General features: G+C 35.9%; 1 protein-coding gene across 1 annotated transcript in view; it reads left to right on the top strand.

Moving 5' to 3' along the window:
* Positions 1-14,180, top strand: part of FBXL17 (F-box and leucine rich repeat protein 17) — a 478,538-nt gene that overhangs the window by 5,884 nt on the left and 458,474 nt on the right. Inside the window, exons 2-3 of the mRNA XM_030869915.2 lie at positions 6,491-6,613; positions 10,181-10,438. Of these exons, the coding sequence (XP_030725775.1) occupies positions 6,491-6,613; positions 10,181-10,438 (381 nt within the window). The remainder of the gene's footprint in view (positions 1-6,490; positions 6,614-10,180; positions 10,439-14,180) is intronic.

Here is a 14,180-nt window from a genome sequence, read left to right as displayed (position 1 = left end):
TCTTGGATAATTTAATCAAATCAGGCTACCAAAAGGTGAGATTTTTTTTCTTCTCATTTTGAGAAGGCTATACATTTTGGTGCCTTGTAAAGAGTAGCTGTCAAGGGGAGTAACCTTAAGCTGTTCTTTACCAACGTAAGATACCAAGTTGTATAAATGATAGGGAATGTAAGGGAAGATATGTGAAGGCAAATATGGAAGCATTTAATATTAAAATAATAGTTTCTTAAAAAGTTACTTACCTTTGGTTAAATATCCTGTTTTATGCTTATCAAGAATCTTGAAGCAACAAACATATATTGTCCAGCACTGGGAAATATAGCCGTTATTTTGTAATGACTTTAAATGGAGTATAACTGTAAAAATATTGAATCACTATGTTGTACACCTGAAACTAATATAATATTGTGAATCAACTATACTTCAATTAGAAATAAAGAATCTTGCCCAAGTCTTGGCCAATTTGGTGTTCAAGTGATGTGGTAAGGGCATCCATGTGGTGGAAGAAGCTAGCAACAGTGATGGGAGATTGGTTACATACATACATGCATGCATTCCCTCGCTCTGCCCTCTGAGAGGATCTTTGAGCAGCAATACGCAAGACAGTGAGTACACTTAGTGTCCAGATCTTAGCTTCTAAATATCATTCTCTGCTAAAAGGAATCAGTGTTCCTTGGAGAAATGACTGATTCTAGGACTGGGACAAGTAAAGCACAAGATGAGCTTGGAATATTTTGAGCCAGAATGCAAGGAAGTGCTCAGAGAATAATGGAGATATGTCAAAAGATCACATTATTTCATAGTGTCTCCTCCCAAAATACTTTAAAAAAAGTCTTGTTTTATTGAATTTTGTGACTGGCTTTCGAATAAAACTTATTCTTGTGTAAATACCTGACTTTGCTATAGACTAACACTCTATGTAGTAACAGTTGGGGGTTTTATTAGTTTGCTGTGCTTTAAATTTTAATGATTAAATTGTGAGAAATTATTTTACAGATTAGGAAATAGTTTTAGAATCTGTGACTTCCCTATGGTTGTACGGTTAGAAAAATACCAGAAAGGGAATTCCCTGGAGGTCCAGTGGTTAGGACACACCGCTTTCACTGCCGGGGCCCAGGTTCAATCCCGGGTTGGAGAACTAAGATCCCTGCAAGCCCCGTGTGGCCAAAAAAAAAAAAAAAAAGTACCAGAAATATGTTTTGTGTCTCTGTTTTTCTAAATGGTGCTTTATTCAACAGACTGTTTAGTAAATTTTACTTTCAAGCTTTTGGCAAGCAATATAAGTAGAATATCTAAGAAAGAGGCAAGATATGGTGTATATAGGAAAAAAATTGAAAAGGCCAAAAAAGTTAAACTGACATAGAGAAGATAGTCAATATAAAATAGCTACACAGATTTACTTCTTATATTTCTATAACTTGCATACAGTCTGCATGCTCATAAGCCTTAACTCCTTTTTGTAGTAATATCTGATAGCACATAAGATCTCTTCATCAAGAAATGAAATGGCCAAATGTAGGTGTTGGCATGGTTGATTTTTAAGTACTGTAAAGGTCTGTGGGATATGTATGACCAAATGTTAAGCAGTGATACGTTCTCTGGAAGTTTTTTTGGTCTGAAGTATCTTCTGATACCTTATGTCAATGCCTCAGTCAAAAATAGAATCTTCAAGTTTTAGAAATATTTGGATATTGGCCTGGTAGTGATTAGTTCAGATTATATCAGTAATATGGCTTGTACATTTTCTGATAATTAATAGCTTAGTTGCATTGTCCAGATCTGCCAGTAAAGATCAAGAATATTAAGCATGTTTTCAACCCAGGTCCTGACTAGAAGTCATTGTTGTTTCCCAATATCCATTCACCTTATATTCTTTTTAGTAACAGTACCCATCGTGTTCTAGTTAGGCACATGATTACCTAACGAGAGACTTTCTTAGCCTCTCATATAGGGGTGGCTATGTGACTAAATATTGGATAATAGAATGTGAGTGGAAGCAATGTATATGACTTCCAGATCACACTATAAAAGGCAGCTGCTTGTCCTTTGCTTCCTCTTCCCTTTTCCAGGGCTAGACCACCTGTATTAAAAGAGTAACCCATTTTCAACCCTATAAATTAGGGCAGTGATGAAAGAGCAACAAGATATAAGATGATAGATCCTTCGATCTAATACAGCGTTAGAGTACCTACTTGGCTTGGACTTCTGTCACACTCAAGACATTGCTAACAGGCCTGTGTTAAAGTAAGCAATTTCCTGGCTTGATGCAAGTGCCATTTCAGTTTTTTCATTGTCATTTTTTCCTCTTTCTTATTTAGCAAAAATGTTCCAGGCCAGTCCTTTACAGACCTATGTTCTCTTTCTTCAAAGCAACCTTTGAAATGTTCTTAATTTGATCCAAAGATAATTCAGATGATGCAAATCCAAAGATAATTCAGAAATGCCTTTGACCATATAATCTTGAAAGCAGTGAATAAATCTCATGTCTTAGTGTCTTCCACAGAAACCTAGGTACATGTGCACAGATGTTTGTTAAATGAGTTAAGAAAATAGCATGGTGCATAGTAGTTTTTTTCTGAGGAGTTAGGATAGGGGCGAGATAGCATTTTAATGACAGAAAGAAAAGTGGGAATATTTAAACACGTGTTAGTTAATTATTTCTGTTTAACAAATTATGCAGTTTAAAACCACAAACATTTATTATCTCATATTTTCTGTGGGTTAGAATCCCTTTGTGGCTTAGCTGGGTCCTTCTGATCCAAGGTCTCTTATGAGGTTATATTCAGGTGTTTGTTGGGGCTACTCAACTGGGACTTGAGAATTTTCACCCAAGCTTACTTGCATGGTTTTTGGCAGGCCTCACGTCCTTACTGGCCGTTGGCCAGATGCTTAAGTTCCTTGCCATGCCATTTGGGCTTCTCCATAGGGCTAATCACATAGAGCAACAGAGTCGAGAACACTCAAAATGGAAGCCACAGTTTTCTTAATCTAATCTCTTCTGCCATACTCTGTTCATTAGAAGTGAGTCAGTAAATCCAGCTTACCCTCAAGAGGAGAGAATTACACAGATGTAAGTACCAGCAGGTGGGGTCATTGAGGGCCATTTTGTAGGTTGCCTACCACAGCCATATGCAAAGATCTATTAAATATGCATTGGTATTTTAGCTGAGTATTTTGCCTTTTTACTTTTATCCATCTTTGCTGGTACTGGTTTTATCTTTACTCACTTATTAATTTCCTTTCACCTGAATAAATAAGACCCATCTAGATCTATCTAGATTAGTCAATTTTGTGTTAATGATAACAATCCTCTCACTTTTACAAAGGAGAAAACTAAGGTTCAAAGAAGGTACGATCGAAAGTCGGACATATTTTAAACAAGATGTTTCTTGGTTCCAGTGACTATGTTCCACGAATCTTCTCTTTGTTAAGGGACAAATTAGCCCTTTAAAGCCATGTAGTCCTTTAACCTTAAACAAATGATCTAGTCTCTCTAAATCTCTCTAAATTCTCTCATCTATAAAATGAGGGGAACAAGCATTAAAAATATCCACCAGAGAGGGACTTCCAGCTTTGGCTGCATGAAGAGTTTGGTGAATCCTCTCCACAAACACAAAACAAATATATATAAATTTTATATATTTATATATATATATATATAAATTATATATATATATATATGTAAAATAACTAGGAAGAATTGCCCAAAACTATTTGGGCTTTGGAAATCGACCAAAAGCACACAACAAAATGAGACGCATTTATTCTTAGGAAAACTACTAGAGCTTCAGGTAAGAATAGTGGAGGTCTACACCACACTTGAATGAGGCCCCTACTGTACCCTCGAACCCCAGTACGTTTGGCAAGAATCAGGAGTTTGGAAAACCAGCAGCTTAGGTGTCTTAAGAGGGTAACTTAGTTTGGGGCAATAGGTAACAACCTGTGTTTGTCAACTAAAAGTGATGAACTTGTTAGGAAAAAAATGGTGAAAACCTACATATTTGCAAGTCTCATGTTGTGGTGCCAGTTGGGATGAGTGGGGGATGAGCTAGGAGTTTAACAGGCAGACCTTGGAAAAGAGAGAACCATAAAGGGATAATAAGCTCTTAACATATCCTTGGCTTACTCTGAAACTATGCATATGTGCAGGGGAGACTTGAGAGTATCTAGCAGAAAGCAAGGGCTAAAGCAGACTTGAGTATAAGCCTTGAATATGCTTTTCCCATCCCACGCACAGATTGGAGAGCAGACTTGAGATGTTTGAGCATATCTTTGCCCAAATAACGAGCTGGAAACTAAGCAATTTAGACACAGGTTGACCTCCCTAGGAAGCCAGGCTAAAAACAAATATGAATAAGAATTAAAACTTGAGCAGAGACATTCAAACTTCAGGGGACTCATATCCTACCATTTAAGGCCAGGGAGATTAAAGTTGAAAAACAATTCTGAAAAGTAAATCAAATTCCAGAGTTGCTACAATATGTTATCTAAAATGTCTGGTTTTGAATGAAAAATTGAGACATGTAAAGAGACAGAAAAAAATGGAACCTATACTGAGAGAAAAGAAAGCAGTTAATAGAAACTGAGTAGGCACAGATATTAGACTTAGCAGATAAAAACTTTAAACTGCTATTATAAACATGTTAAAAGAATGGAAGGAAACATGATTTAAATTATAGAAGAATATGATAACATTGACCCAACAAATGGGAAATCTCAGTATGAAGAAGTGGAAAGTATAAAAAAGTATTCTTTGATGCTGTTGCAAATAGAAGTGCTTTCTTATTTCATTTCTGATTTGTTCATTGCTAGTATACAGAAATATTTGCTTATTAGCTCTAAATTTTTGTATGTATTTTTTTTTTCTGTATATAAGATCATGATATCTGTGACTATGGAACATTTTAATTCTTCCTTTCTAACCTGGATGCCTTTTATTTCTTTTCCTTACATAATTGCCCAGGCCAGAATCTCCAATACGATGTTGCATAGGAGTGGAGATGGTAGAAATCTTTTTCTTGTTCCTCATCTCAGGGGAAAACATTCAGTCTTTCACTATTAGGTATAATGATAATTGTGGAACTTTTATAGATGCCATCTATCACATTAAGGAAGTTTCCTTTTATTCCTAGTTTTCTGAGTATTTTTTGTCAAGAAAGGGTATTGGAGTTTGTCAAATGCTTTTTCTGCATTAATTGAGTTGGTTGGGTTTTTTAAACCTTCATTTTATTAATATGGTTAAATGGATTAATATGTTAAATGGATTTATTTTTGCATGTTGAACCATCTTTGCATTCCTGGGATAGATCCCACTTGGCCATGGTGTATGATCCTTTTAATATGCTGCTGGATTCAGTTTGCTAATACAGTTGACCCTTGAACAACATGGATTTGAACTGTGCCGGTTTTCTTACATGCAGATTTCTTTTCAAGAGTAAATACTGTAGTACTACATGATGCTTGGTTGGTTGAATCCATGGGTGAGGAACCGCATATAGGGAGGGCCAACCAAAAGTGATACTTGGGTTTTCGACTGCATTGAGGGTCAGCACCCCAAACCTCTGCATTGTTCAAGGGTCAAATGTATTTTGTTAGGATTGTTTGCATTTAAATTCATAAGGAATGTTGGTCTATAGTTTTCTTGTGATGTTGGTCTATAGTTTTCTTGTGATGTTTTTGGCTTTGGTATGAGGGTAATGCTAACCTCATAGAATGAATTAGCAAGGGTTCCCTCATGCTCCAATTTTGGGAAGAATTTAAGAAGAATTTATATTTGTTCTTCTTTAAATATATCACTATTGAGGCCATCTGGTCCTTGGTCTTTCTTTGTTATAAGTTTTTAGATTACTGATTTAATATTTCTACTTGTTATAGGTCTATTCAAATTTTCTATTTCTTCTGAGTCAGTTTTTTGTAGTTTTTATGTTTCTAGAAGTTTGTCTGTTTCCTTTAGGTTATCTAATTTGTTGGCATACAGTGTTCATAATATTCTCTTATAATTCTGTTTTTGTAAGGCTGGTAATAATGTCTCTATTTATTCATGGTTTTAGTAATTTGAGTGTTTGCTTTTTTCCCCCTCTCTTGGTTGTGTTCTTAGCTTCTCCCATATCATACTTCCTCTTTAGGACAGTCCATAACAATGACTCTTTTAATAACGGCCACTTGTACTTAAGATGGTTTTCTGTTTTTAAAGTTGATTTTTCATGGCTGGAAAGGCGGCCACCCCCTTGCCTGTTGTGCCCCCTCGCCCTTCACACAACGCACTTTCATAGGGAACCTGGTGCTAAACCATTCGTAGATGACCTGCTTCTGGGTCAGGGTGTCTTACATAGCAGAGCAGCTCCCTCACTGCGATCTATTTAAAGTCAGCCCTCGACAGAAAGGATAAATTAAAAAAAAAAAAAGGGGTAATTTTTTCTAACTGATGAAGACCTTTTCATTGCCTTTAAAATTTTTAGCGCATATTATGTGGTTCCTTTTTTATTCACAGATATTTTCCAATTTATCCCTGGATGAGCGTTGCCTTTCTGCATCATTGGTTTGCAAGTACTGGCGTGACCTTTGTTTAGATTTCCAGTTTTGGAAGCAGCTGGATCTTAGTAGTCGTCAGCAGGTATGGATTCTAATTCTAAAGAAACACTCAGGTTGACCTATTCAAAAAATATCTTTTTCCTCCTCAGAAATCACTTCTTTCACGCTGTTTTTCAAGATAGTTCAAATGACTGTAATCTATAATTCTGTGCTTTAGTAATTTTTTTTCAAATTCAAGTTGAAGCTAGGTTCCTATGATGAAGAATACATTTTTTAGTTTGGATTGGTAATTTTGGGTTGGTTCTTAATCCTCTTTGTCTTAGTCCTCTTCATCCCCCCCCCCCCCCAGTTTTTACTACCTTTAAAAAGAGTTATTAAACTTTTCATTTTTTGGAGGGGTCATTTTACGAATATTAGTTTAATAGTAGAAAATAGGGCAAACATTTATATAGTGCTGCTGATGTGCCACGTACATACTGTTCAGTGAGCTTTATATGTGTTCATTTGATCAACCATCTTATGAGTTGATACTATCATTATCCCTATTAATTTATTATTATTATGCTTTTCATAACAGTATACTTATAATGTTATTTTGTGTGAAGAAATGGAATAAGATAACTCATTTTGTTTTAATTTTCATTTTGATGAATTTTCTAATCCTCCCCATTGCCCGACTGCCAATATGTTTATATGGTGGCATAAATTAGGAAAGAAGATAGTTAATAGTGCTTATTACAAATAATTTGTTGGACTTGTTAAATTCTTCCCTTAAACTTGGTTTTCAGTGCTTGGCATTGGAAACATAAAAAAGATATCCAATAAGAATAGGATTTTATTAGACTACTAAACCTGCTCTAAATCCTTCCATGATATTGTTAGTGATGTGCTGCTAAATGTTTAACTGCTGGCTTTCAAAAACAAATGAGCAAAGAAAAAGCCCTGATTTGTTATATTTTCCAGTTTTTGTTGTACAAATATTTTCACCATGACCCATTTCAAGCTACCAATGTGATGTCACTGAATGTAGTGATATGACTGACTTCGAAAGTGGTATATACTATAGACTTTTGTGATTTGGTACAAGCCAATTCCAACACTGGTAGCATTTGTGTGTGTTTATAGGCACATGTACTTTAAACAAAATAAGCAAGTTCCTGAGCATTTGTGTATGAGTTTTCTTTTTGTTTTACTGCCTCATTGGTAAGAGGTTAAGACAGTTATAGAATTAGTCATTTACCTGTCCAGGTTCATGAAATTTGTGTCCAGGGGGAATGGTGAATATTTAGTTAGTTGTGGCTGGTACAGTGGAGAGAGGTAACGTGAAGTAATCCATTGGCTCTTTACTTCATTAGTCTTGGTTGTCTGAGCTATTTGTTACAAACTCAGACTAAGAAGAGCTTTTCCCCTCTCCTGGTAGTTAGATCTGGAGGTGAAAAAAGAAAAAAAAAAAAAAGAGAGGTGTGCTGTTTCCAACAAGCGTAAACAAAGGTATTTTCAACCTTGGCTCTTAACTCCTTGTATCCCTCAACACTCCAATTCTTTCCTTTTTCCTTTCTTTTTTTTTTTTTTTAAAAAATTTATTTATTTATTTATTTTTGGCTGCGTTGGGTCTTCGTTGCTGTGTGTGGGCTTTCTCTAGTTGTGGTGGCCGGGGGCTACTCTTCATTGCAGTGCATGGGCTTCTCGTTGCAGTGGCTTCTCTTGTTGCGGAGCACGGGCTCTAGGTGCGCGGGCTTCAGTAGTGGCACGCGGGCTCAGTAGTTGTGGCTCGTGGGCTCTAGAGTGCAGGCTCAGTAGTTGTGGTGCATGGGCTTAGTTGCTCTGTGGCATGTGGGATCTTCCCAGACGAGGGCTCAAACCTGTGTCCCCTGCATTGATGGGTGGATACTTAACCACTGCGCCACCAGGGAAGCCCTTCTTTTTCCTTTCTAAATTTCATCATGTGCATTTTCTCTCATCATTATTTTTGCACAAAAGATTTGAATAATGTTAACTCTGTTTTCTTTTTTTGGAAATATGATTGGGCAGGGAATGTGTAGAGGTTGGTTTTTAAAATTTGTTTAAAGAATTGAGATGGCCATATGAATTTTTCAGCAGATGAATTTTAAGGTTACTTACAGGTAGCTTTGAGTCTTCCGAGAAAAACTTTTTTTTTTTTTTTTTTTTGCGGTACACGGGCCTCTCACTGTTGTGGCCTCTCCCGTTGCGGAGCACAGGCTCCGGACGCGCAGGCTCAGCAGCCATGGCTCACGGACCCAGCCGCTCTGCGGCATGTGGGATCTTCCCGGACTGGGGCACAAACCCGTGTCCCCTGCATCGGCAGGCGGACTCTCAACCACTGCGCCACCAGGGAAGCCCGAGAAAAACTTTTTTTTAATGGACTTTTCTATGAAGTCTTCAGTGTGCTGAAACCCAAAATGATATATTGTCTAAGCTATGGATTTAGTTCTATGTAATGTATTCTGATAAAAGTAGTAAAACAATTGAAATGTATATACTTTGGTAGGTATTATCTCACAATAAGTGTGAAAAGTCAAGAGTCATACATCATGATGGCTGATATATACTATTTGTTGGGTTAAAAACAGAACCAACTCCAAATCTCAATACAGTTTTGTTTGTGGGGAGTTTTTGGTGAGTTTGAAAGTTTAAAGTATGTTTTCCTTATAAGGATAGATTTTTAGGTGTTTAATGAAAACTAACACATACATTATCACTTGGTGTTTTCTGACACCAAATCTGTGTTTTTTTCCATTCTGACAACAAATTCTCTGACACCAAATGCGTGTCCAACAATTCAGTTCAATTATGACACTAACTCCTGGAGTTAGTGCAGACCTCACAGGTTAAGGGCTCAGTCCCGTAAGACTGTCTCCACTTCATATGCCAGTCACAAGTCCTAGGAGCCACCTGTACTTTAGACTGACCAGCTGTAAATTTGGAAGTTCCCCCAGCCCTCTCCTTAGGTGTGATAATTTGCTAGAATGATCACAACTCAGGAAAATACTATGTTCACTGATTTATTATAGAGGATGTAAACCAGGACCAGCCAAATGGAAAATACGCATAGGGCAAGGTATGGGGGGAGAGAGTTTGGAGCTTCTATATTGTTTACATTCACATTGACCTCCCAGCACTTTGATGTATTCACCAACCCAGAAGCCCTTCAAATCTCAGTGTTCAAGAGTTTTTATAATCCAGTCTCCAGCTCCCCTTCCCTCCCAGGAAATCGGAGGATGGGGCTGAAAGTTTCCACCCTCTAATCACATGGTGTTTGGTCTTTCTGGTGACCAGCCCCCATCCTGAAGCTATCTAGGGGCCCCAACTTAAGTCATTTCATTAGTATAAACTCAGGCATGGTAAAAGGGGCTTGTTAAAAATAACAAAAGACATTCCTATCACTCAGGAAATTCCTAGAACTTTAGGAGCTCTGTTCCAGGAACTGGAGACAAAGACCAAATATATTTTTTTATTATACCACAGTTCTTATTATGCTTTAATATTAAGTAAGAAGGGTTTCTTTTGATTGTGGTTTTCATGCTATAATCTAATTATTATTTATTGGGGAGAATTTAATAAAAGAATAGAATGTAAGTTTCTACTTTTAGCAGATTTTTAAATTTATTGCTTTTCTTCTCTCTCATAGGTCACTGATGAATTATTGGAAAAAATTGCATCAAGAAGTCAAAATATAATTGAAATCAACATTTCTGATTGTCGCAGTATGTCGGATACTGGCGTGTGTGTTCTAGCATTTAAGTGTCCTGGACTTCTTAGGTATACAGCCTACAGGTGTAAACAGCTTTCTGACACCTCTATTATTGCGGTAGCTTCTCACTGTCCTTTACTTCAGAAAGTTCATGTAGGCAACCAGGACAAACTTACTGATGAAGGACTCAAACAGGTAAATTTTAGCATCTATAAAATGGTTTTACTCGTATTAACTCAACATGTTTTCTTGCAGCAACACTTTGAAAGATTGCTATGTTGTAGCAACATACATAGCAACATACATATTGTAATGTTCAGAGACTAAAATAAGTCATCCTTTTTATGTATCTGAATATTTGGGTTAGTGAACTAGAGTTCCATGGCTGTAATTGATAAATTAACTTTTTTGTGTTTTTTAATAAGTGCCTGAACTTCTTTGACCAGCCATTTTATTAATTTATTCCTTTGTTACTTAAATTTTATGCGAAATTTTGCTTTAGGTAACTACAGTATGCAGTTTGGGTCAGCATGAGGTTTTAAAAATTAACTTTTAATTCCTCTTTTATGTTACTAGATGACATGCTTACATGTTTTAAAATATCTTTTAAATGGAAGTCCAAGTTAAGGAGTATAAAATGAAGAAAAAGATGGTAATTACCTATATTAGGTACAATAATTGGATTAAATATAGTATCATGTGTATTTTCTGGTTGATTCACTTTCTTTGGAAATGGTATTTAAGGTTTCTTGTCTCAGAGTGGATATTGAATGGATTCTATGTGCCAGTCCCTGAATTTGTGAATATTTTGAATATTTAGTAATGTTCCCTCTATTGTACTAGGCACTTTTTGTAGTTTTTATTTAACCTTTGAAATAACTTTGTGGAAATAGTTGATTTAAACTCATTTTGTAAAGGGAGAGATTAAGGCTTAGAGAGATTAAGAAACTTGCCTAATGTGTGGTAGACAGTGGACCTGGGATTTGAAGCTTGGATTCTCCAAAGCCCTACCGCCCTACAGTCTTTCCGTTTTTTCCATGCCAATAGACTGTACTCTTCTAGACCTTGAATAAAGGAGCCTGTTCCATGAGGGCAGAGGCTATGCACATGTACCACTCTACCCACAGTGCCCTTGGCAAACATTTGTTGAAAGAAAGAATTAATAATTCCACTCAAGAACTTTGTCAGAACTATTTTTTAAATTTAGAATTGAGATGTAGTCCTAATAGTTCCCAGGAAAAGCAGAGTATCAGTAAAGTCCTAGACTTAAGTCTGATATGAGACGAAGTCAGAAATAATATGAAGATCCCTAAATTTATTGATTTATTTAAATATTTATTTATTTATTTGGCTGTGCTGGGTCTTAATTGCAGCACGTGGGATCTTCATTGCCACGTGTGAGATCTTTGTTGCGGCATGCAGGATCTTTTTAGTTGCGGCATGCAGGATCTTTTTATTTGCAGCACGCAGGATCTTTTTAATTGCAGCATGTGGGATCTTTTAGTTGTGGCATGCAGGCTCTTAGTTGCCGCATGTGGGATCTAGTTCCCTGACCAGGGATCAAACCCGGGCCCCCTGCATTGGGAGCGTGGAGTCTTAACCACTGGACCGTGAGGGAAGTCCCTGAAGATCCCTAAATTTAAACACTGCATATGAATTAACTGAAAGCTCAGTATTAGAAGAAATTTGGAATGACTATCCTAAATAGTACTAGGTGTGTCAATCCAATTTATGTGTTAAGAATCCTGCAATTTATAAGGGAGCCTATTTTGTCTGCACAGGCTAATTGTGCAACAACAGTCTTACCTGTTGTAATATTTGTCCTGATCTATTTCTGCTATGTACAGGATTATTCACTAGCAAAGCATTTTATGAAGTTCTTAAGTCTGCTAAAACAAATTAATCTTTGAGGTAAATTATAAATTTTATAGACATGGCGTGATTTTTTTGTGACGGAAATTTCCCAGCAAGTTATACTTCACAATGAAACATTTTAAAAAGTCTATGTATTTATTAAGAAATGGATTAAATTTGCTATATATTTAAATCTGATATAACACAAATAGGTACCAGTTGACCAGAGTGCCAAGGGTGTTCCTTGTAAAAATAAGGTCATATTTATGGTTGAAATAGAGGGAAACTAAAAAGTTCTTTAAGGAACAAGACAATATGCCAGTTAAGTATTATGAATTTATCTAATATTTACAGCTTTGAGACTAATTATGTAAATCTTCCCTAGAATGTGAGGTATTTTGGAACCCATTAATTTATGATAGATTAGATGTTTGCTTCAGATTTTTATGGTTTCTGAATTATGAATTAGTTATATATGAAGTAATAATCTGATAAAAGGTAGTAAAATAAATCGTTTTCATTCTAAGTAATTTTTAAAAGTAATTGCATATGAACTTCATTGCAGTACAATGAGTAATCCTTTCCTATGCTTAAGATGGTGCTGTGGTAGGGTGTGTCCTCTTTTAGCCTCTTTCTTCTGTTGGGATAGTGTTACGGTATACTAGAAAGAGAATGGCTTTCATATATACACAAAATAGAAGTAAAACTTTTATGAAGTAATATATAGCCTTATGAATAGTGCAATTGATATTTTCTATTCTGTACTATTATGTTAAATAAATGTTGATCTTGATCCACTCAGTAAATTAATTTCATGACCCAGTGATATTTGATAAGCCCTGATGTGGACTACATTATACTTTTAGTGAATTAACAACTTAAAAATGTATAATAAAGTTTCAAAAGGCCTAGTATGGAGCTTTCATAATTGATTAATTTTCCTGGTATTTTTTTCTCTTTTACTCTTAAACATAGCAGTTGATTGAATTGTTGCTTCTGTAGAGCAAGTTGAAAGGTTTGGAAAGCATGGACAGAGAACTAAAGGAATTCAAGAAAATGATGCATGAACAAAATGAGAATAGCAATAAAGAGCTAGAAAGTATAAAAAGGAATGAAATAGGAATTTTGGTGCTGAAAAGTATAATTACTGATATAAAAAATTTAGTAGAAGGATTTAGCATCAAATGTGAGCAGGCAGAAGAAAGACTCAGTGAACCTGAATAGGACAAATGAAATGATCATGTCTGAGGAGCAGAAAGAAGAAAGAATGAAGGAAAGTGAACAGAGTCTAAGGGACCTGTGGGATACCATAAAGTGAAGGGAGAGTGAAAGAGGCAGAAAGAGTATTTTAAGAAATGATGTGGCCCAAACTGTTCAAATTTTGTGAAAGACATGAATCTATACATCCAAGAAACTCAGTGAATTCCAAGCAGGATGATTTCAAAGGGACCTACATTAAAACACATAATAGTCTAATTTTCAAAAGCTAGAGCCAAAGAGAATCTTGAAAGCAACAGAGAAGTGATTCATAGCATACAAGGGATCCTCAATAGGATTAACAACTGATTTCTCATCAGAAACCATGGAAGCCAGAAAGCAGTTGGCTAACATATTTAAAGTGTTGAAGAAACAATGTCAACCAAGAACTCTGTATCTGGCAAAACTGTTCTCCAAGAGTAAATGTGACATTAAGATATTCCCAGGTAAACAAAAATTGAGGAAGTTCGTTTGTAGACTTGCCTTACAAGAAGTGGTAAAGAGAGTTCTTCAGGCTGAAATAAAAAGACACTAGATAGTAACTGAAAGCCATAGGAAGAAAAAAAGAATGCGAGTATAAGTAACCACATAGGTAAATGTAAAAGATAGATTTATTGTATTTTTGGTTTTTAACTATTTTTTTCTATATGATTTAAAAGGCACACGTATAGAACAGTATTTATAAATCTTTGTTAATGGGCACATAATGTATCATCTGTGGTAATAACCATATAAAGTAGGAGGGATAGAGATGTACAGGAATAGGGTGTATACTATTGAAACCAACATGGTAATATTCAAATAAGGTTATTATAAGTTTCAGATG

This window comes from Globicephala melas, chromosome 3, assembly GCF_963455315.2.
Source record: "Globicephala melas chromosome 3, mGloMel1.2, whole genome shotgun sequence".
In the NCBI taxonomy this organism is placed as follows: domain Eukaryota; kingdom Metazoa; phylum Chordata; class Mammalia; order Artiodactyla; family Delphinidae; genus Globicephala; species Globicephala melas.
The sequence above is the reverse complement of the archived record's forward strand: the minus strand, read 5'-3'. Positions and strand labels throughout refer to the sequence as shown.